At 33.6% G+C, this 24,709-nt stretch overlaps 1 protein-coding gene across 8 annotated transcripts in view; it reads right to left on the bottom strand.

The window, feature by feature from the left end:
* The window catches only part of LOC106879368 (ubiquitin carboxyl-terminal hydrolase 32), a 161,711-nt gene that overhangs the window by 24,667 nt on the left and 112,335 nt on the right, over positions 1 to 24,709 (bottom strand). For 2 of the 8 annotated variants that reach the window (XM_089350953.1, XM_089350951.1), the window contains exons 14-23: positions 24,032 to 24,172; positions 20,673 to 20,826; positions 17,127 to 17,281; positions 15,785 to 15,866; positions 11,850 to 11,927; positions 10,485 to 10,623; positions 9,695 to 9,800; positions 5,458 to 5,561; positions 3,861 to 3,948; positions 2,559 to 2,733 (exon numbers count right to left, since the gene is read on the bottom strand). In XM_089350953.1, the coding sequence (XP_089207079.1) occupies positions 2,559 to 2,733; positions 3,861 to 3,948; positions 5,458 to 5,561; positions 9,695 to 9,800; positions 10,485 to 10,623; positions 11,850 to 11,927; positions 15,785 to 15,866; positions 17,127 to 17,281; positions 20,673 to 20,826; positions 24,032 to 24,172 (1,222 nt within the window). The remainder of the gene's footprint in view (positions 1 to 2,558; positions 2,734 to 3,860; positions 3,949 to 5,457; positions 5,562 to 9,694; positions 9,801 to 10,484; positions 10,624 to 11,849; positions 11,928 to 15,784; positions 15,867 to 17,126; positions 17,282 to 20,672; positions 20,827 to 24,031; positions 24,173 to 24,709) is intronic. The other 6 variants (XM_089350965.1, XM_089350956.1, XM_089350966.1 and 3 more) reach the window with 3 other exon arrangements.

The following is a 24,709-nucleotide window of genomic DNA, read 5'->3' as shown; positions in this document are numbered from 1 at the left end:
TCATTGACCTCTCTCAGCAACGCTCCACATGTATACACACATACATACATACATACATACATACAAAGATAAGAGACAGTAACTTACAGCTATGTATGAAAAATACTATGAAAATTGGAAAGGATCTGCAATCAAATCTGATACAATACTATGTATATGTCTAGAAATAAGAAACCAGATGATCATTGGATATTGAGAAAATCATTAAAAAGTTCTTGTTTTACATTTTCACCCTGAATAGTTTCAACTTCTGTTCATCAACAACATAAGAAATCATTCTTGTACAGAGCTGGTGTAGAAGGTTTTTGAATTTGTATGGGTAACAAAATTTTCTGAAGTCATCAAACAGATGTTCAATTTTTGGTGAATGACAAACAGATTTAAATTGTTTTCAAGCTGCCTTGTCACAAAGCTCTTGTCAATCTCGGGTTTGCATAAGCCCGATTATGTTCTCTATTATTGATTGGACCAGTCTCTTCAGTATAAACTCGATTAGGACTTTCTCCTGTAAAAAACAGGAGTGCTGTCCCTTACAGTTAGGACAGAAAAATTTGTTTCCCTTGCCTTTATAAATGGTCGTGATATTTGCATATAGCTAGTGTTTAGACTTCTGGATATTTGCTTCTGAAGCATCAGCCAAAGTGCCCTCATGCAAAATTAGCAATTCTCCACTGCTGAATCCACTGGAATGCTCTGATTTGGCAGCTGGTGTAGTGTTTTCCCCTAGCACTCCATTTGATTTTTAAGTTAACTTTGATTGGTGACATGTTGTCAGCTGATTTGACTGGTGTCATGAAACAGTTCCTGGGGTCATAGAGAATTTTCCTTGTATCATAAATTATGCGAGTTGTTCCTGCCTAAAAGCAGCTGAATTTCCTGAGCTTTTGGCAATCCACTATTCAGTTTTCAGGGTTTGAAGAGTAGATTGAACTTCAGCCAGAAAAACCTACAACTACTGCATTTAAATATAAAGAGGAATTGTTCTAGTTGTTCTGGGAGCTTTGTGTATGTTAGTCATGAAACCAGTGTTGATGCTACTTTATTTTGAATCTGAAGGCCTCAACATTAGCAGCAAAGAGTGTGAAACTGAACAACAGCAATTTGTTATCCAAGTTGATTCCAGAGAAGAAGAAAGACTAAAACTTTTAACTTAATAGCTACAGAATGGCAAAAGTCCTTACAAATAACAAGGCTTTTGAGTTGGCAGAAGTTGGGCTCTAGTTTTGTGTGCTCTTTATTTTAAGGGGCACATTTGTAATTTCATATTTGTCACTAGGTGAGCCAAACATCATTAAGACCTATTTATCCAACAATAATGAAAACAACAATGTCATGAGGTTTTGAATATATTTTTGCTGGATAATATTGGTAATAATGACATCATCGCTGGCACACACAAAGGAATCTGAAACTGCTGCTGTTAATTTTTCCATTGTCATAGTCTCCAATTACAGTTCCAAGTTTGTATAATCTTCCATTTATTAAAATCACCCATGAGGATGACTGTAGTTAGTAGCTGTTAGAAGTCCTTAGGCTGATTGACAGACAACATGACTGGTGCACAGATACTAGGTAAGGCAACATCAGATGATAACTGGGCTTTGGCAGTTATGGTAACAGAGCATTCTTCCCAACAATGCCAATGATTTTCCAAAGAATGTGTAACATTTATCAACCTAAACAAGAGAGCCCTTTTAAACAGCCTGGTCTCAAACATCAGTTCACTGGCTATGAGAGATGTTCTATTTTGAAGTCAGCATGTTCCATAACAGACAACAAAAGGTTTCATATTCTATATGACAAGTCTGAGCAGCACTTTTGGCTTTGTCTCCTATTCAGCAACTGTTCTGAGTGAATGATTTGAGAAATGCTTTTACCTAGGCTCCTCTCCAAATGGAGCAATCAGCACTGTCTCTACATACAGCTGCTTGAGGTAGCTGCCAACTACTACCACACAAGATGACATATAGAGGGTAGGCATGATTAGAATCTTCCTACACATCCAGACTTGTTCCATCACCAGACATCCCAGGCTCTTCTTTGGTATCAGATTTTAGAAATCAGAAATCCTCATTGCAAGAGATAATACTTATGCAATGAAGCTTTAGAATTTATGCTTCCCAGCATTACTCTTCTGTGAAATAGATAGATCCCATTGCTAGAGCAACACAAGATGACTAACCCTTTCCTAGATGCAGGTTGTAGGAAACTACATGAAAACTGATTGCACAGTTTGCTTTTCTTTCAGAATCAGCATTCCTGTTCTTATATTCACCCATAAGGCAACAAAGCAGTGATTGATGTTTCTGGGCATGTCCACCATGGTGAACCTGCATATTATTTCTGAGGCCCATTGTTGCACCAAATCCCCTGACAAATTATCCTAGCCACAAAAGAAAAAAAGAATTATACACATACTTACAGGTCCATTCATTTTCCTTTTACACTTAGGTTTTTACTACCTACCATCCAGCAAACAGAACAAAAGTAGACAAAATGAAAATCAATAGCAAAAAGTGGATACTGAAAAAACGTATATAAATATGAAGGTAACTAACCAATAACTTCCAAATGAACACAGCTGTCCATTGGTAAAGGTAATGACAAATAGTTGAAAGGGTCAAAGCGGACACTGACATGACCACATTCTTTACACCGTACTTGAGATTTCAATTGACCATGGAATAAATCAACGACAATTGACTGGTTACGAAGTACATGATTTTCCCAAGCCTGCAAAACAAACATAAAACTCATGAAAAGAATGATACAAATAATGTTTTACATGATTTCAAGACTTTAATGGCTTTCATTAAATTTACCACTTTAAACTTTCTTGTAACTTCTCAGTGTATTTAATATCTGTTTGCTCTAAGATGGTGAACTGGCAGAATTGTTACTTCACTAGAAAAAAATGCTTTGCAGCATTTCCTCTGACTTAACATTCTGAGTTCAAATTTCACTAAGGTCCTCTTTTAGAGTTGATAAAAAGGTACCAATTGAACACTAGGATCAATGTAACTGACTAGCCCACTCCCATAAAATTGCCGGCCTTGTGCCAAACTTTGAAATCAATATTTATTCCTCCTCTATATTCTAAACACAATAACTAAACTGATGCTGTTGGCTTGTGAAGGTTTACATCATTAACTAATCTATCTTACTTTCATTTTGTTTTAAATACAAGATTTGAGGATTTCTTATGGCTAATAGAAAAAGGAAAAAAATTACTACAGTGGTTTGAATTATTAAAAATTAGCTAATGTGAAACTGTATACTTCCATAGGTATCTTCATCTCAGTTCTGCAAATAGAATTTTAATTTATAGGAAGAAAAGGACTGAACTTTGGTCAACACTGAATGAACTAATTATAAATGACTATATTTCCTCAACAGTTACCACAGCAACCATTGCTCATGGGAGACTACTCTATCCAATATCTTAAAAACGCTCTATATGGTCTTTTTAAAATTAATAGAAATTTTAATAAAATAACACCCCCACTGCCTTGAAAATGAAGACACCTCGAACAATTTAGTTCAAAATATAAAAAATAATAGGATGGTCAAAACTGGAATGTTTTGTCATGGTTCAATAAGGACTAATCCGAGCTAAACAACAAAATAATAGAACAAGCCTATTTGGAATTTTATGAGTTAGATATAGTAACTGTTTAAAAACTTGCCTATTAAAGTATTTTATGTAGTAAAAATGTAAAATGGAATAAACTGCAGTAAAGTTTCTCCTCTTGAAACTAGTAACTGTGCTAGAAAGCATTAAAACAATATCTATTTTCCATCTAGAAAATTCTTATTACAGAATAATAATTCCTGGTAAAGTTTTTTAAAAAAATATTTACTTCCTGTGCTACTTCTTCATCAGGACGTCCATTACTGTCTTTCAATTCAACATATGGCTTCTCATGGACCCTGCAACAATGATCAAACCTAAATTAAATTATATCCTAAAATATAAACATTTACACAAACATTTCAAAAAACATATCATCAAAATAATAAGAAACAAGGACTGTTTTAAAATTTAGCCTCTTTACACAATATTGAGAATACAAAGAAAAATATACAAGCCTTGAACAAGATAAATATATGTAAGGAGGAAAAATTAAAGAATATTTATTATTTTTTTTTTTAATTAATTTGTACTCTTGGGCTATTTAGGTCTTTAGAAATGTAAAATATTCTTTCTAAACACATTTTTCTTATGCAAGCAACATTATCACTATCAACGTTTTAAAGTTCACTTTTACATGCTTGCATAGGTCAGATAGAAAATTTGCCTTGGCAAATTCTATGACCAAATGTCCTTGCTGTTAGCAACTCTCACTTGTTTCTAAGTAAGATTATATTTACCCTGGTTGGGCAAATCTTCATAGAAGGTTCAAAATAAACCCTGCTCGTATAACAGTGACACTTGGAGATACACACAGATACACAGACATGCGCATGTATGTGTGTGTGTGTGTGTGTCTGCAGACAGAAAGAGAGAGACTTTTTTTTAGTTTCTGTCTACCAAATCTACTCACAAGGCTTTAGTTGATCCGGGGTAATTGGAAACCATACTATTTAGAGTAGCTTAAAAGCGACAAGGCTTGAAAGAAATGAAGCTGGTATGCTTTGCTAGATGTGCAATGTCAGTGTGCACATACGACAGAGTGTAACTATCTTGAGAGAAAAAATGAGTATAACAGGCATCGGATATGGTGTGCAAGAGAGATGACTGTACGGGTATGGTCATAGGATGCATATGGATGAGGACAGCAGTGTAAAGAAGTGCCAATTTCTGTGGAGGTAACCTGTGGAAGAGGTAGACCCAGGAAGACATGGGACAAGGTAGTGAAGTATGATCTTCAGATTTTGAGTCTCACAGAGGTGAAGACAAGTGATTGAGACCTTTGGAAATTTTCTGTGCTTCAGAAGACACATCAAGCCAAGTGAAATTGTAGTCATGGCCAGTGCCAGTGACATGTAAAAGGTACCCGTGCTGGTGACACATAGGAGGAAAAGGCAGCCATGCTGGTGACATGAAAAGGCACCTGTGCTAGTGACACGTAAAAGGCACTTGTGTTGGTGACACGTAAAAGGTACCCACTACACTCTGTGGAGTAGTTGGTGTTAGGAAGGACATATAGTCATAGAAACCAAACCAAAACAGACTGGAGCCTGGCACAGCTCTCCAGCTTACCCGTTCCAGTCAAACCATCTAACCCATACCAGCACGGAAAACAGATGCTAAATGAAGGTGATGATTCAACATACCAAACACTTTTGACAATAAAGATCAGGAAGTCTTCACTATATTATAAACTCAGTCTTTCTGCACAAATAAGGGATAACATAAGTCATACAACACTCATGACATGAAAAGCTTTCATTCCATGACTGGATAAATAGTTGTAAAAACAGTAAAAAAAAAAGTTAATAAATAAATTATATTACCGGTTGAGATCTTCGTGCAATCCATCTAAAAGGAAACTGAGAAGCTCTTGAGAATCTTGTTGTTGAAATCCATTAAACCGAGGAGCATATTTACCAATTGTCCACTGTAAAAATGATGTCAAGAGAAAAATGGAAAACAACTAAATTAAAACACATATACCTAGAACTGACAAAGTAAATATTCACATAACCTATAAAAATTTGAATAAATGTAAAGCTAAAGAGATAACAAAATATCACAATATGAGATGAAATTCTTTAATCTTGAAGATTAATCAACAGGTCTTTTTGTTTTTTTTTTGTTACTGAAATACAATTTCTCTTAAGCATTAAGATTTGTTTATTTTGGAGAGTCATCAAGAATAATTATCACACTAAGAGAATTTCTCTATTTACTAAATGCAGTGATAAAGAGCTTACATAGTGCACACAAGTGTTTAACTAACATTAAAAATCTAGTAGGAAACAATTATTTCTCTCAAATTATATCCTGCTGTCTTACAGTAGGACATATAGGATAATGTGGTCCTAGGTTCCTTGCATGTAGAATAAAGATAAGGGTAATCAAGGTTGGAATTACGTTTATCGTAAGTTTGTTTAAGCTGGACTGACCTGGGGCAATACTACAAGTATCTCACATTATTAAATTCTAATTTCTGAATACCTGGCTTAATCCCTAGCATATTTGACAAATAGTGACCCACCACACAGAAGATATTACACTATTTCTTTACTAAAGATGTTTATGATTCAATGCTCCAGTCCAATCAGCTAAAAATAAGTAACAGTGGAATACAGATGTATGATGAAGGTAAAAACATCATGACATTACACACACAAAGTTCAAAGAATCTCAAATTGAGAGAATTCCATATAATCCATTGCAGTGTTTTCTCTTCTAAAAAAATATTGCATTCTTACTTTGTCTTATCCATTTAGAACTAAACTCTTTTTCCTAATCATTTATCCTTAGAATTATAATCTTCTTCAATTCTTTTCCTACATACATTTCTCCTAAAGGCAGCACTACTGGCAAAAAAGTCAATCTGATTATCAACCAATTACGTCAATTTCATAAGTCTGACAAAGTTATCAGTACTGCTGCTTCTCCACAAATGTCTTTTAAGGGAGAAAGTGGGGGATGCTAAAAACCATTTAATGCAGTCAATAATTAGAAAAGTATGTGATGAAATACAAAATGATGAAAAAGCAAATCTTTATAAACTTCTCTATTGTATTTTATTAATTGATTTCCTAGATTTCTTACTGATTTTTCTGCTCACAAATTTCTATATATGTTTTCATGCTTCTGAACAAAAATGTCTCTTACATAATTAATAATTCACGAGATGTTATGGATTAAAATAACTCAAAACAAATATACACATGATAATAAACTGCCATTCATATGCTTTTACAAATTGCTAGTTATATAATGTCTTTATGGTTGATAAAAGTACTTCTGTTTATATAAGTATACAATAGTGTCTAACTGAAATTATGCACACACAAAATAGTGTGTGCTATTAAAAAATACTTCAAATTTTTTTAATGCCAATGATTGAGATAATACCAAATTAATTATTGCATCCAGTGTTGGCCCTCCATTTCTTTTTTTCTTTTTCCATTGTTGAAATTCAATTATTATTTCAATCAAAAGTTTCAACATTACTTGTTGAATAAAAATATTTACATTAAAATGTTTTGGTTATTAATTAGGTACATGCTAGAAAATTAATTTCTACTCTTATATTTCACCTCTCTCTCTCTCTCTTCACATGTGCACACATACACACGCGCACAGTAAATATTCCATTTTTCATGTGCTACTGAATACAGCTAATGCACCATACACTGCACCATACAAATGTTAGACAACTGTTTGTTGCCAAATACATCACTTTTGCAGATAATGAACTACTAAGACATTAAGCAAACTATTGGCAATAAACTTTTCATGAGTTAAAAAACACTCTTTATAAGGAAATAGGCTCAAAACTGAAACAAGTTTGTAAATCATTCAATGTTCAAGTAAAGGTAACACAAGAAACCTGAAACAAATTACAGAGAAAATATGAGGTTTGGAACAAATTTTGCTGTCAATTTATTGACAACTTTGAGGGATTTGAAGAACTAGAAAAGGTTGCTCCAAAATAATCAGAAACAATCATTGATACTTCCAATCAATTGACTTTTATGTTTCTATGGGTCACATAAATGACCTTGGTCACATGACCAAGAGCTCATACACAAGGACCTCACTGAAATTGAATACCACTACAGCAAAGCTGAAGATCTAACAATGGAAACTGTTGTTTGTTTCTTCACTGTTAAAGGGCTAGATGAAGCAAAGTCACACATTCAAAGAGCAGTTCATAATTTTGAATTTCAGAATTCAAATCTCAAGTGAGGTAGAAAAGTTGCTGCAAATCTAAATAAAGCTCATGTCTGCTACTGTGAAATTTATGAAGAAAAAGAAAAGACCATCATGGAAGCAAGCAACTCATGACACATTTATAAAGAGACAAGAGGTTCCTCCTTTAAGTGACCAAATATGAACAGCAAAGCAACATTGAGAGAGGAGTAATGAAAGAAAAAAATCTAGTATTATCTGATTGCTTATTATTTGCATTAAGAAAGGTATTCAGCCACAGAAACCATGCCAAATTAGACTGGAATCTGGTGCAACTCCTTGGCTTACCAGCCCTGGTCAAATCGTCTGACTTATACCAGCATAGATAATGGATTGGATTTGAGACTCTACATTGAAACTAAAAAACAAATGCAGCATGGAAGACACATATGACTTAACTTCACTTAAACATTTATAATAATAGGTGTCAAAATGTTCAAGTGAAGTAAACAGTCTTTGTGTGTTTTTCAGTGGCAAATATGTGTCTTTCACACTGCAATCGATTAAAACAATTGTTTTATTGTTTCTTGTTTAATACTTCAAAAAAATTTTATATGTTAAATTTTATCAGTGAGAATACAATTGTTGTTTATGGAATTATTTTGGTGGGGATTAGTCTCCCACTAAGTGTTTGGATATGAGGAACCAACTGAATTGTTAAGTTGGGATACTCCTGAAGAACAACCTAAGGAAAGTTAACAATGAGCATGGTTTACTAAGACATTTGTACAAGGTACAGTACTGTGTTTTCTATAATACATATGTATATTATAGTTGTCAGTTAGAGCATCCCTGAAGCAGTCATCAATTAGAACAAGCTTTGTCTTGATATTGTGTGATAGTTATAAAATGATTGTTACTATCACACAAGCAGTGTCATTCATTTCCAGTATTCTACAAGAACATGTCTGCCACAGAGAAATATTACTTTGCTTGGAAACAGGTGAGAGTTGGCAACAGGAAGGGCATCTGAGTGTATAAAATCAGTCTCAAAACTGAGATTAAACTATGATGATTATAGTGGTGTCAGAAACTCTTAAATTTACAATATTACTTTAACTAAATGTATATAACTGAGACAGTAGACTAAGGAGATAAATCATCTAGCAACCCTTTTGATACTAACCCAACCGAGACTGCCCTTGATTCTATGACAGAACTACTTATTATATGGTTTTGGCAGAATGCTATATGGTAGTTATAGGCATAACACAATTTTGAGCTAAGAATTTAAAGAGAATGTATTTGAGATACTACTTTCCCTGAAGGATAATAAGTTAGCTAGAGCAATCTGGAATAAAATAAGACATACAAAGGTAATTAACAAAGCTGAGAGTAAAGGATCAAAAGAATATTGATAGAACCTTTAAATAAAATATCAGCCAACCTGCTAATGTTTGGAGCCACAAAATATAAACATACTCTACTATGGAAGTCAACTGATCAGTTGTCATCAATGTATTAGTAAAAATACAAAAGAAAGAAGAAATCTATTTGAGTAATGGGTTTGATGAGGATATCAAACTCATTGCCCAAGATGCACTTAGATTCTAGGAAAAAGAATCTATTTACTACTGAATATCAACATATATGGGACAATGAGAAAATCTGCAAATTCTTAAAATGTAAAAAGGGGGAGTAATTGTGCAAAGAGTGCAAAGAGACAGTCTTGACCTTTTTAAATACCTTTTCTTCACAGCTTTGGCACTGAACAGGCTACCAGAAATGGTTAGAAAATACATGTAAACACATATTATATGATATAAATATATATGTATATAATGGTTCTATTTTTCTTTTAAATTAGAAATAAAATGTTGTTACCCTGAGTTTAAGTGGAGCAATAGTCTTTGATGAGCCGCTCCAGAGATCTTTCACTAATTCACCATATCGCTGAGCTATATGACCTTTCATACCCAATGGATTCATTCTGAAATTAAAGTTATTCCTTTATAACTTGCAAAGCATTTTTAAGAAAAATGACTAACATTCTATCAAAATGTAATAAGGAATTATTTTATGAAAACATACTAAAAACGATTGGAGAAATAAAAATTTTATCCTAAGTGTTATCAAAGAAATTTACAGTATGTTTTACAAAAGTAGGCAAACCATTAACCATGTACAACATAGTAATTGACTGGTCAATGTACATTGTATTCAAGAACCTTTAGTTAAGTATGGGAAATAAATTCTGTGTTAGAGATGTAACTGGAATACATACATTAAAAAAAAGCTAAATATTAAACCATTTGTATTAAAGGTTCCAGTAGATGGAACCTTTTTCATGCTCAAAGGGAAAAGGGCAGCACTCATGAACAATTTCAGGGTTTCTAAAACTGATGGGAAGAAGAAAGTAAGTTATTTTTAGATAAAAAAACCTGGTTTGAATTCATCCAACAGTGGACTCTGCTAAAAGCTACCAAGGGTCAGATGGAGGGGGTTAAACAAGCAACAGATTAAGTCTACCACCCATAAACAGGAGTATTTAAAAGCTATTGTTAGAATTTCTAAATATTGTCAATATCTCCAATTAGCATTTTTAAAGCTACTACTTAGTTGTAATTAGCTTAAAAAAAACTGATATCTTGATAAACTTAATATGTAAACTTACCTATTAAGCTCATACAGATGTAAGCCACCAGTAAAATATTGAGTAAGGGGCCAAGTGTTTGAGACACACTGGACAGCAGCATTCATGAAACATGTATTTCCCAAATTATTTAAACCTGTTGCACCTTGCTCTGTTGGTACTAAATATAAAAAAGAAATTTTTAAATATCTTTAACACAATCAGACAAAGAGATTACCATTATTTATAACAGAGCTCAAACGCGTTATCTGATAATAAACAAGAACAACAATAGATTAAGAAGAGTGAAGGTTGTTTGTTATATCATGTTTGAAAGCACTGGTATTATTGTAATCCAGATAGTTTAGAAAGGAAAATATTTGTTAGTGATAATAACACACTTGATGATATTCTCAAAAGATAGGAATATACAAAATGAATTGGATCAAAAACATCTACAATTCTCTTGGCAGCTATTTTACACTACTTTAAATATTGCTTAGGAGATCCAGCATGGAAAACAAATGTTGAATTAGGATGATAATGGGTATTAGTATACAACTATCATAAATTGCTTCAAGTTTTATAGCAAAATTGAATAAACAAAAAACGGACTAGTATTTGATAAATTTAGAGTAATATTCAGTCTGAAGAAATGTATTTCAGCAATTCAATTAAATCATAAATCATTGTGACAGGTAACTTTTATTCAATACCACAAACCTCATGGTGATAGCTAGTAAAAAAAATTTTAATCTTAAATTTACAATCATCAGTTTGGTTGTTTGCATGCCCTTATGTGAACTTTGACTTCATCAAAAGCCGAAGTTTAGCTGCAGTTTTCCTAACACTCAGATTATGATTGACATTTCTTATCAGATAACATGTAAATCCCTACAGCAGGTTTGTTGTCAAAAATACTTCTATTGGTTGTAGTGTTATCTAAAACAATGAAGTATCATGATGATATATATTTTTTATTGATCCTGAAAAATGAATGGGAGTTTATCCATGCAAACAAATTCTACTCTGTAATAATTCAACAACTCATTGAATGACATATAAAAAAAATGATAAAGATCTTTTCCAATTCATACAGACTCAAAGGGCTGGTTTCCCAGTTTTTGTGGTGTATATATTAACCTCTGGACGGAATGTTGGTCCATGCAGGAATACTCATTTTTGCCAACTGAGTGGACTGGAGCAACATGAAGCGTTTTGCTCAAGAACACAACGCATCATCCAGTCTAGGAATTGAAACCACAGTATTACAATCATGTGTCCTACACCTTAACCACTAAGCCACATGCCTCCACCATTGAAAGACATTCAACAGAAAAATAATATTTAGCAACTACTGATTGATGGCAGTTTCAAAAGAACAAATGAAATAATATATTTCCTTACCATTATCTTTTTTACTAAAATTTCTGTGTTTTGCAAGCTGACACATCTCCTCGGGCCATGTGAGATCTTTGTTTCGAACTAAAAATAAACAAATCAAAGGCACTCTCAGAAAAATTACAATATCTAGAAAGTAACAATGCCAGTTTAAACATTTTGCTAAACTATTACTCGTCAGTACATATACTTAGATAGATTGGAAATTTGTCAATTTAACATGCATGTTAAGTTTCCTCATGTAACACGGATCTGAACATCAATATCCAGCTAATTCACTGTGTCCTTTGACAAAGGAAGTAAAATTTTCACAACTCAATAAATAAGAACAAACCTAAATGTAGTAATCACTTCTTGTGACTAGTAATGTTTGATTACATCAATAACTACTAATCATGATATTCTCAGGCATATAAAAACTGAATGCATAGTTAACTGTGATTTAATATAAAAGTGAAGATTAAACAACTCCAACTATACACCTATATCTTTATTATCAATTCAATATTTGGGTTCTAACCTACTTCCTTCCTTCATTATTCAGCAGAGACTATTCTGAACTTTTTCCACCAATAAGATCCTTATCTGTCTTGTATAAAGTCAATAGCTAGCCAGTTTCATTCTTTTACAACCAGCTTTCTATATAAAGACACTCAACTGTGTTTTCTAATAGAAAAAGATAGTGAAGATTTAAGTTTTTTAAGAAGTGCTTATACAGCTACTTCACATGAAATATATTTGCAATTTTACAATTAGAAAAAAAAAAATCATATCCATTCATGATAATTCCTACTTCTTTCCATTATATTTGTAAAAACTAACAGTTCCTTTCTCCAAGCATAGATTCGAAACTGAATCCAAGGATTCTCACTTGCCTGATCCACCACTGACCAAACAGGCACAAAAGAAATTTCTTTGTTCTGTCAAAAAATGATGGATCATTTCCCTTTGAACTCCGACCTCAGCCATATTAGGTGAAGTTCAAATGGACAGGAATTGATCTATTTAGGCACAATTTATCCTGTGGTATGTCTGTCCTTCTAGCTGCCACGACTTGTTATAAATACAGTAATCCGTAAAGGGACAGACAGTCAAGTCAGAGATACGCCACAAGATAGCAGGCCAATAATTTCTCAGATATTCAACATGAACAACTAGTGTGAATGACCAATGCACCCACAGACACAAACACGTCCGGTTGAATGACCAATGCACACAGTGACACAAAACATATTCAGTTCTACCCTATCATATCCACAGATGTATCCTGTTGATTTCTTCACCAGTTCAAAGCAGTTGGCAACGAATTGTTATCCCTTTGTTTACTTTGAAGGCATCCACATGCCTATTGCATCTGTTACCACAACATGTTCTGATACACCTTTCCACTACATATTCATAACTTAATCTGTTAGATATAGATGTTAGTAATTTCTGTTCAGTGCTAAAAGATCTTCGTAATCATAACAGATGATGTTTAGCAAGGCGGCGAGCTGGCAGAAACGTTAGCACGCCGGACGAAATGCTTAATGGTATTCCGTCTGCCGTTACATTCTGAGTTCAAATTCCGCCGAGGTCGACTTTGCCTTTCACCCTTTCAGGGTCGATAAATTAAGTACCAGTTATGCACTGGGGTCGATGTAATCGACTTAATCCCTTTGTCTGTCCTTGTTTGTCCCCTCTATGTTTAGCCCCTTGTGGGCAATAAAGAAAAAAAAAAAAAAAGGATAACACTGTGAGTTGCATAGCTTAAATAGATTAAATTACATTACATAGGTAAGACATATATATATATATATATATATATATATATATATATATATATATATATATATATATATATATATCTCGGAATAAAATAATTCATTCATTTCATTTTTCCATGTTAGCAAAGGTTAGAGAACTATTGATATATTGTTTTATAGCTAGATGCCTTTCCTGTCACTAACTCTTACCTGTTTTTCAAGTAAGTGATCTTTTATTCCACACATGTTTGAAGATGCAAAACCATCAGATGATCTGTAGACGGGGGAAATGACAATGTCATTTCTTGAAGTTCAGTGATTTGCAAAGAAGTGCAAATGTAAACAGACATGTACGCACACGTGTACATACACTCGAGAGGCTTCATTCAATTTCCATTACCAAAATCTGCTCACAAGTCATTGCTCAACTCGGGGCTACAGAAAAAGACACCAAGAGTGCCATGCAAAGGTACTAAGCATAAAACCATATGGTAGGGAAGCAAAGCAAGAGAAAAGAACGAGTGATTCAAATATGTATTGTTTTCCCCCAAATGTGTAAATCCATAGATTTAGACAACATTTGTATTTTGCTTTGTAGTATAATGTAGACTTTGCTCCATTTTATCAGAATTGTTTTCTTAGCTTTAACACATTTGAAAACCAATGGGTACCCTAGATCCATTGTAAATTGGATCAACTACCCAAGACAACCAACACGATGAACACATAGAAAACCCAGCAACACATGCTTCTTAAAAATACCCCATTTTAGCGAGAGGATAACTACAGCCATCCGAAGAGCCATAAGAAGAGAAAGGCTAAACACAGAACTAGCCCACTCCGGCGCCTCTCTGAGAAGACACATCATCATCATCATCATCATCGTTTAATGTCCACTTTCCATGCCAGCATGGGTTGGACGATTTGACTGAGGACTGGTGAAACCGGATGGCAACACCAGGCTCCAATCTAATTTGGCAGAGTTTCTACAGCTGGATGCCCTTCCTAACGCCAACCACTCAGAGAGTGTAGTGGGTGCTTTTACGTGTCACCCGCACGAAAACGGCCACGCTCGAAATGGTGTCTTTTATGTGCCACCCGCACAAGAGCCAGTCCAGGGGCACTGGGACAATAATCAATGCACACTAACAAACTGGCCCATCCGTGGCACAGATTTATGCCAATGGGTAAATGCTGTGTATAGAATACAATGTAACAAATGCAACAAGTTCTATGTGGGTAGCACAACAAGGCCATTATACGTTCGCATCAAAGAACATCTGAACACAAGAGCCGCCACCTTCAGAAAACATCTAGATAGATGTTGGAACACTGACAAAAGAATAACAGTCACAATTGAGGCCAATGAAAGAAATTTGGGTAATTTAAGAATTAAGGAAGCTATACTTGTACACAGATTAGAGCCCCAAATTAACAACAGGCTGGAGGTTGGTAATCAATATATTATTTAGCTACATCTGGATGCGTGTAGGTTCATTTTTGATAACATGCTCATGTATTGTTTATAACAAAAAAAAAAGAGAAAAAAAAGAAGGGGGGGAAGAAGCAGCACGTATAACACATAACTTAGAAGTAGCACTACGGATGTGCCAGCACACATGAGATTGAGACATGGCTGACCTCATGCACATCTCATGAGGAATTCTGGAAGGAGCTTTGTGAGACCACTGCTGAGACGCTTCCAGAAAAGAAAAAAAAAAAACAGAAAAGTTGTCAGAAAACCAATTATAGTAGCGACTCCATCAATTCTTGGGATATCTGAAGAAGGAATTTTGATTCCAAAATATATCAGATTATTGATGATTAAATTACAGCAGTTATTATAGTCCATTGTCTGTATTATAGTGCATTGTTGTGTCATTCAAAACATTTTATTCTTTACAAACAATACACAATGCTTCAAGTGAACTACAAATACTCTCTTATATCTTATTGTTTGGCCCAAGATAACCAAATTGTTTTTGTTTTTTTTTTTGTGCTGGTGGTGCATTCTTTTTTGTTTCATTAAAAATTTTAAAAGAATTTCTGTTAAACAACTTATATATGAAAAGTTAAAATTGCTAAATTCTTGTTGCAAAAGAATTAGTAATCTATTACCAATTTTGCACAATGAAATTGGCTCAAATTAAGGACAAATTAATGTTTCATCAAAATGAAATACCCTAAAAAATTTACCTTCAATAAGAATTTGTTGATTTTCTTCCACACCAGCATCTTCTAATGTCATACAGTCATCCTCCAAAAGAGTCATGTTATGCTGAAATAAATAAAAAGTTTAAATGGAATCAAAGTGAAAAAAAAAGACATTACAAGTTATAAATATAAACCTGAGTATAAAAAGCCCTTTTGATATTTATTGCATTTATTTTATCTTTCTAATTTATTTTCCTCTGTTCAAATATCTTAAGCTGATGTATTGTGAGAGCTTCCAAGGTTATAGTAGGCATGATTTGTTGACATTAATTAATATTCAGCCTTAAGTGTTGTAAGATAAGAAGTGATGGGTCATTTCTTTTTTTTAAGTATTGTAGGCTTTGTTCTTTGCCTGACTGCTGCAGCACAGCTATAATTGAACTATTTTGGGGAAGTTCTGGGCAAATATGAGCAGTAGGGGGACATGCCTTAGAGGCTGGTTTCAGTCAGCTAATTTACTGACTCTGAAGAATCAAGGGTGAACCACTTCCACTATCAAGGACAGAAGTACAAAACTGGTGAAGAGCCAGCTGACTTAAAGCACCATAGAATCTGGAAGCAGGAAAGACATTACCCTGTATGAAATAACATTTTGAAATACAAATAAGTTCATATGCCATGATGTTTCCATAATACATTCTTGTGCATATATATATATATATATATATATATATCATTTAGTAACACCGATTTATACTTTTTCCTATCCCCCAAATACTCTCAACTCTCCACATCATACAAACATCCATATTTGCAAACTTTACTCAATTATTAATGTCACTATTATTTTTTTTCCTCAGATTCTAATTCTATTTGCTAAAAGAGGAGGTCTGAATTAAATGTTTTATGTGGGAGTCTAAAAGTGACGGAAAGAAATAAGATAATTATGATATATATCATTATATAGTTTAAATCATGCAAGCTAATTCAGAACTGAAACTACAGCTCCTAATTCACGGTTGCATATTTAGCTGTAAGTAAAACAACCAATCATAAAAATATTTGCACAGGCATACATTAAAATTTTTCAAAGACTACCTTATCTTTTATAAGGCAAACTCTTTCAAAAGATTCATTGTGAAAAAAAACAGAAGGTACTCAGAACCTTAAGTATACATCATTAATTTAACTTTTATAATTTGTGTATTTACACAAACCATTTTTCTGAAAGACATAAATGCCTTATGGAAGGCTATCTTCAAAGAAAATGTTTTTTCTATGTCTTTTAGAATGACAGATGAACAAATAGAAGTTTTTAAAAAATTGATAAAATAAAATATTTAACTTTTAACATTCAACTGAAATGTCTTCAAACACAATATACCTCATCTTTAAACTTCCAAAGTCGAATATCTTCTTTATTGAATCGAAGTCTTCCACAAAGAAATTCATAGATTTGTTGCAATGTATGATGTCGGCTAAATGCTGCAGTGTAAGCTAAATATCGGCGGGGTGTATTTGCTGAAAAGTTGGCAATATCTATAAATATCAAGAAATATTACATTCTTTTTTTAATTGAAAATGTATTTAACAACTAAATGATGAATTTAAGTTAAAATAGAATCAAAAAGTAATTTAAAGTTCCACTTTTATTTCAATATATTTATATCCACAGAATGGTGAATTCAATTAAAACACTCTTGAATAGAATAACCCATAATGCAATATTTGAGATGGATAATACACAAAGAGAAAATTTGTAACAATGATGCTAGTGCAACTTCTACACTCCTTGAAAGAATCAAAGTAATTACACCTGAAACATTCTAATAATTGTCATTATTCTTTAGTTTGTTTTAGCTATCACGGCAGCTTTCATATAATTTCAAACTATTAACTCAAAACTGAATAATCTCTTTCTGCAAACACAAAATCATCAAAGCACTAAAACATTTCAAACCAATAGTTTTTTTTTCTATTGGCTATCTCACATATTTTTGTCTCCTCAGCACAAAATATCCTCATAATATATGTAAACATTAGCATCACAGATTTATACTAAACTAGTACAGAAGAAATTATGTAAAAGTTGCCCAACTTTCAACAAAAATATCTCAAAAAAATTTCTTATATAAGTGTACAAGCATACATTTATACATATACAAGCTATACTCCAGAAGTTTTGAGACTTTTTAAGAGTGGCAGTTACAACTGTCCTAGATTATTGTAATTTTAGTATATCAATACTATATATCTAATAAACTGACCTGTTGACTTTTGTTATTCCAGATTGAACAAAACAACTATAACAGCACTTTGAAAACACCCTATTAAACATTGCTTGTCACAGCCAACCAGTGTACAAAATGCAGTCGGGATGTTTGGAAGCTGGTTATAGAACAATGCTTTGCATTAATATGGAAAAAAATGCTACAGAAACTTACAAATTGCTCCAGACTGCTTATGGATTAACTTTTATGCTGGCATAATAGGCTAAAGGATGGTAGAAGGGAAGTGAGAGAGGATGAAAGATGTAGGAAGAACATCAAAACAGCAGACCTGGTTAAGAAAATTTGTGATTTTCCATAGACAACTGTCATGTGTCTATAAAGATACAGTTTGGAATTGGTGTGGCAACTGTACACAGAATTATTCATAAAGATCTGAACATGTGCAAAATTTGTTCATGGGTTGTTCAGTGATGCACATCTGGTAACCAATTACTTGACAGAGATGGACATCAAAACATTCTCTCACCCTCCAAACAATCCAGCCTTTGTCACTTTGCTCCCTGTGACCTTTGGTTTCCCCCCACCCCAGCTTAGGATCAGTCATTTTGAAGATAAAGGAGGTTGTGACAAGGATCTTGAACACCTTCACTTTGGAGAACTTCCATGTGGCCTTCACAAAGTGGTTGGAGTACTACGACAAGTGCATCAAAGTCAGAGGATGCTGTTTTGAAGGAGATGAGAGTTTTGTACTTCTTTGAAATTAATAAGTGTCTCTCCTGAAAAAGTTTGTAAAACTTGTATACATACACATACATACATATATGCAAAGATGATGGAGGATTAATTTGGCTTAGAAATTTCTTTTGTCTGTGTGTATTTTTATATGTAATTATATGTACGCATTCTTATAATACCCCACATTTATGTATAGCCACAGGTTGAAAATAATTAATTATAAAATACCCATGCTTGAAATGGAATAGAAGAAATATTTATAAAAACATAGCTCACAAACTCTACTCACCTAAAACACAAAGGTCAGATTTTGTATATTGTAATCAAATAACATCTACAAGTAACTCATAGTGAGAAATCTACTGACCAACTAACCTTTACACCTACTTTCATCTTTTTGTGAACATTAAAACACAAAACATAAATTTCTATATTAACAACACGATGACCTAAAGCTGACACACCTAGTCACATAGTTTTACATGCTTGACTGATAACATCCAACTTCCAAAAACAAATTAAATCTTCCAAATAATACCAACAACAAATAAAGAAATCTGTTGACCACTTATTAATATTCTTTTGTGAACCTTTAAAAATTTAATGACCTAAAAGCTGACACACCTAATTACAAAGGTTTATATGTTGGACTGAACCCTAAACTATAATCTCCACATTCCCAAAACAAAAGATTAAATCTCCCATCAGTATTTAAATAAAATCAACAACTAAATCTAGTGACACATCTGCTGACTAACTAACCTTTTCACCTATCTCCATTTTTTGTGAACCCCTAAAAACAACCCTAAGGCCTCAAGCTGGTACACCTGATTACAAAGTTCTACATGCATGACTAAATAATGAACTATAAAAACTTGAAATTTAATCAATAACAATCTTCTATCATAACCTATCATACAACCTCCACCTAAAACAAGAAATTTTAACTTAACAGAAACTATATAAAACCAAAATAAACTCCAATGTACCACAGTCTGATGATGGCATAGCAAGCCAAAACTTCCAAGTCACTATATACTATTATTGTTAAAGAATGATAAATAAATATTCTTTACAAAAACTGTTAAGTAATCCTTCAGTTTAATGTAAAATTGTTTTTATTATAACATAAAAACAAACATTCATTTATATATATATATATATATATATATATATATATATATATATATATATATATATGAATACATACAAATACAACTGTATAAAAATATAAATAAGTATGTGTGCCATGTCTATATAAGAGTTTGTTTTTCTACATGCATACATAGGTGCACAATTATCATCATTTAATGCCCACTTTCCATGCTGGCATGGGTTGGACAGTTTGACAGGAGCTGGCTAAATAGAAGACTCCACCAGGCTTCAGAGTCTGTTTTGGCAAGGTTTTATGACAGGATGCCCTTCCTAACACCAACCACACACATAAACAAGTAAATATTTTTGTTGTAAAATATTTTCATAAACTATCTCATAGTGATAAGGCATTTTATTGATAATTTACTTCTACTCTGAGTACTTACAGCATGTTCCTCACATATCTATACATGCACAAAATGGGTTTCTGCACATATTCTATCTACCACTTTCCACTCACAAGGCATAAATCAACTGAAGACTATAATAGAAGGCACTTGTCCAAGGTGTCATGCAATAGGATTGAACCCAAAACACATGGCTGAAAAGCAAACTTCTTAGCCAATCATTATCAGTGCTTTACTTGAAAAGATACATTTAAATCAAAAATAAATGCAGTAACTAATTTATTTCAAATAAGGAAAACAAATTAGCTGAGTCTTCATGATTAATCTGTATTACATGTCGGATTATGGGGAAGGACATATGAAGTTTAATTGCTGCAGAAGTTAATTTAAATTTGTTGTAGATAGATTTCAATAAGTAGATTAAATAAAATCAAGAAAATAATAGCAAATAAAATTACTTACTAAATGTCATGCCACTAATTCCAGCCATCATTCCAGTGAAAGTTGAAGTTGTTTGGACAGGCTTTTGGGGTATATTTTGATGTCGAAACAGGCGGACGGTTATCGGATATAACTCTAATTCTGAATATGCATTACCTTTTGATGAAGTAATTACCTATAGAGGGAAATACACAAATATATTAAATGCCATTAAAATATATACACTAATCCATACACACTCAACAATATAATATTCTAGTAATCAAAACAGCTTTTATTATTGTCATTTGTGATACATGTTTAGAAGTGTTGCATTGTTTGTTTTCCTGCCCACATACTCAATGTAAAAATCCAAATGAATTTAATCTGGTGGCAGAAGGACGGACTATTTAAATTTTTTTTTTTAAATGAAGAGATATGGCAACTAAATTTTTAAATGTGGGATATTTTGTCTGTAAACTGTGTATCTTGCCATACATTGTGTTAAGTCATAACTCTACATTTCAATATACTTAACAAATCAAATTCACTGTAGAGTGATTGCAATTAGCAATAACCTGAAAATTGTACCTACTCCAAGCATAAGTTTAGAGAATACACAGGGTGTATTACCAATTTGTTAGCATGGAAAATTTTACTGAAATAAATTTATTAAAAACACAACTAAGAATTCAAAGATACATATAAATTTATAGAATTAGGAGCATGATTAACACTCAAAAGATTATATCTTTTAAATGTTTACTAATCCAAATTCTTAATTATTTCTTTATTTTAATCTCTCTGAAAAGAAACACATTTTAACACCACTAAACAGGTCAATTATTTTCATTTTATCATTCATTGACTTGATAAACTATAAAACATTTAACAAAAGTCACACTTCATTTATCAGGTACAAGCATACATTTTTAGATTACTGACTGATATTGTGATTAGCTTAACCAAATTAACACAGTGAGATGAATATATTATTTGCAATAATCTATAATCTTAACATAACATTAATATGACAGGAATAAAAAGGGTGAGATTTTTATGACAGGTAATTAAAAACTGCTGAGAGCATACATAAGATCATCAACATCATCAATAACAATAGTGTTTTAAAATCTACTTTCCCATACTTGCAAGGATCAGACAAGTGTACACTAAGACAGTGTTTTCCACAGATCAATGTCCTTCTTACCGTAAACCCTAACTTGTTTTCAAGAGAGTTAATAATCTCCCATTCCATCAAACAACAAACAGCCTAGACATGCATTCATGGTGGACTGCAAACAAACAAAACTGTCAGGATACCATTGTTTAGCAAGTAGTGAATGCAAGGAAAATAGGAACTCACTCACACAAATACACACATACAGTCATATATACATAGACATATATCCATTTATCTATCTATCTGTCTCTCAACTGTTTCTTGCTTGTGGGTGAGTTTTAGTAATAATCTCTGGAGTGGCCATGGGAATGAGAATGGGCCCCAACTATGCGAACTTGTTTGTTGGCTTCATTAGGCCCAAATATTCTCACAATTCACTGGTCCCACGCCCAAGCTATATGGTCGTCATATTGATAACTGTATCGGTGCAACCTCACTCTCCCACAAACAACTTTGTCCAATCCTTCTATCCTGCCCTTGAATTCTCCTGCACTATCTCTAACTTTTCTGTCAAATTTCTCGACATTGTTGTCAGCATCCACTACTCTACTCTCACTACCTCCATCCACTACAAACACACTGATTCACACTCCTACCTTAATTTCCTCTCCTCCCACACAACCCACACCAAGCTCTCTACCCCCTACTCCCAAATCCTCTGTCTACACAGGCTCTGCAGTGATAACCATGACTTTGAGACTCAGTCTCAACTCATGGCTTGCCACTTTATCCTACATGGATATCCCCTCACCATTATCCACACTGCCCTTGCCTGGGCACGAACTGTGGACCATGCCTCTGCTCTTTCTCCACCCCACCCTTATCTGTCACCCCTCCAATGCACCATTCTCCAAGCCTTCTGGCGACTCCAGTCTGACCACCCCCACCGCACACATCTCTAACCTACTCCTTCCCACCTTCAAATGAGCCCATAATCTGCATGACCTAGTCCAGTTTCTTCCCTACCCCTACCTCCCAGCCTGGCTCCTTCCACTGCCCAAACTGTTGCATCTGCCCCTTCCATGCTCACAGGCACCCATCACCATCCCTATCATGTCCCTGACTCCTTTACATGTACCTCTAGTAATGTCATTTACTGATCCCCTGCTCTCTCTGTCCTTCCCTGTACATTGGTCAAACGAGACGCCGCTTGGCTGATCAGTTCATGGAGTACCTCCAGGACATCAGACTCAGCAATGACACACAACTGCTACACACAAAACACACACACACACAGTCAAACTAACTCTCCCCCATTCTCACATACGCACACATACTTGTGCTCCTCTTATTGTTGGGATTAGCATGAATTATCTCCCCTTCATTCAACCTCTTTTTTTCCCATCATTCGCTATGTTGGACTTCTGAACTCAAGACTTTTTTATCATTCCCTCTATTTATTTCCTCTTATTCCTTTCTGTCAAAGAGTGTAGGCTTGAAATGTAAAAGACTTTTCTATTTTTCATGAACATCAAGCTAATACACTTGTCAGTTGTTCCTACATCTGTCTCATCTTTGTTTTTCTATAAATTTGAACTATATATATATATATATATATATATATATATATATAAAAGGCTTCTTTCAGTCTCTGTCTATCAAATCCATATACATGACATTAGTTAGCCCACGGTTAGGCAGCTATAGAAGAAGACATTTGCCCATGGTACCATATAGTGGGACTGAACCCAAAATTACATGGTTGAGTATTTTAAGATTGATATGGTCATCAATATATGAAAATTAATTCTTTAGTCTCAATATATTTTACTCAGATGTACTTTTTGCTTTGTTTTTACATCCATTTCCCCATACCTGCATTGCTTATACAAATATATTATTGAGGCATTGTTTCAGAGCAGGACACCTTTCCTGTCACTAACTTTTACTAGTTTTTCAAGTATGGGATCTCTTGTTTCACATGTCTTCAAAGATGCAAGGCCAGCAAATTTTTTTTATTAACAGGAGAAATGTCAACAACATCACCACTTCTAGCTAATTTTCACCGAAGTACAAATCTGAAACACAGACACAGATGTGTATGTATACACACACATACACCATGAACTTCTTAATTACACAGCCATGCTTATACCTATGTGTATAATTATGTAAGTTTAGTAAAAGTTAAGGTATTCAAAAATATGGGAGCAGATAACTAATTCACCAATTTATAATCTCATGGTTTATAACAGAAAGATATCAAAAATATATTTACGGTGCGTGGTAAAGCTGGATTGCCTCCATACCAACTAGAAAGAGCTCTCCAAACTGGTTCAGGAACTATTTCAAAATCACGAGATCTCACTAATGGTACATCTTTCTTTAGACGACCACCTTCAATTGTTAAAGTCATTACCTAAATAAATGGATAACAAAGGATAGAAAAAAAACAAAAATTGTCAAACAACAATAGTCTAATGAGATATAAGGCAAATAATGATATCAGACTACAGTAATCCCTTAACTATCATGGGTGTTACATTCCAAATCCACCCAGAGAAATAATTAAAATCTAAAAAAATATAAATACCTATTGGTCACAGAAGCCCGCAATGTGCTGAGGAGTCTGTGATATAAATTTACATATATTAGCCAGAAAAATCCACAATGTTCTGAGTGCACAATAGATGAACTGTGATATGGTGAGGGATTACTGTAGAGCACTTTGTGTTTATTGCATGTAAAGCAAAAATTAAAATCAAGCTTGAGGTTTTATTACTAGACAGTCAAACCTGAATAACTATTTTCATCAAATTTCTTAGTTAGACAACTTGCCAGCAAGTTGCCTTTTGGGGAAAATATAATGATTGTAGGAGGTTTATAACTCATAATCAGTAGTTCAAATTTTTAATCAAACACTGAGATTTAATAAGCAAAAAGAAAAAAATGTAGG

Source organism: Octopus bimaculoides, chromosome 1 (genome assembly GCF_046866305.1).
Source record: "Octopus bimaculoides isolate indiv1 chromosome 1, ASM4686630v1, whole genome shotgun sequence".
NCBI lineage: Eukaryota > Metazoa > Mollusca > Cephalopoda > Octopoda > Octopodidae > Octopus > Octopus bimaculoides.
Note: the sequence above shows the minus strand (reverse complement) of the source record. Positions and strands in the feature narration are given on the sequence as shown.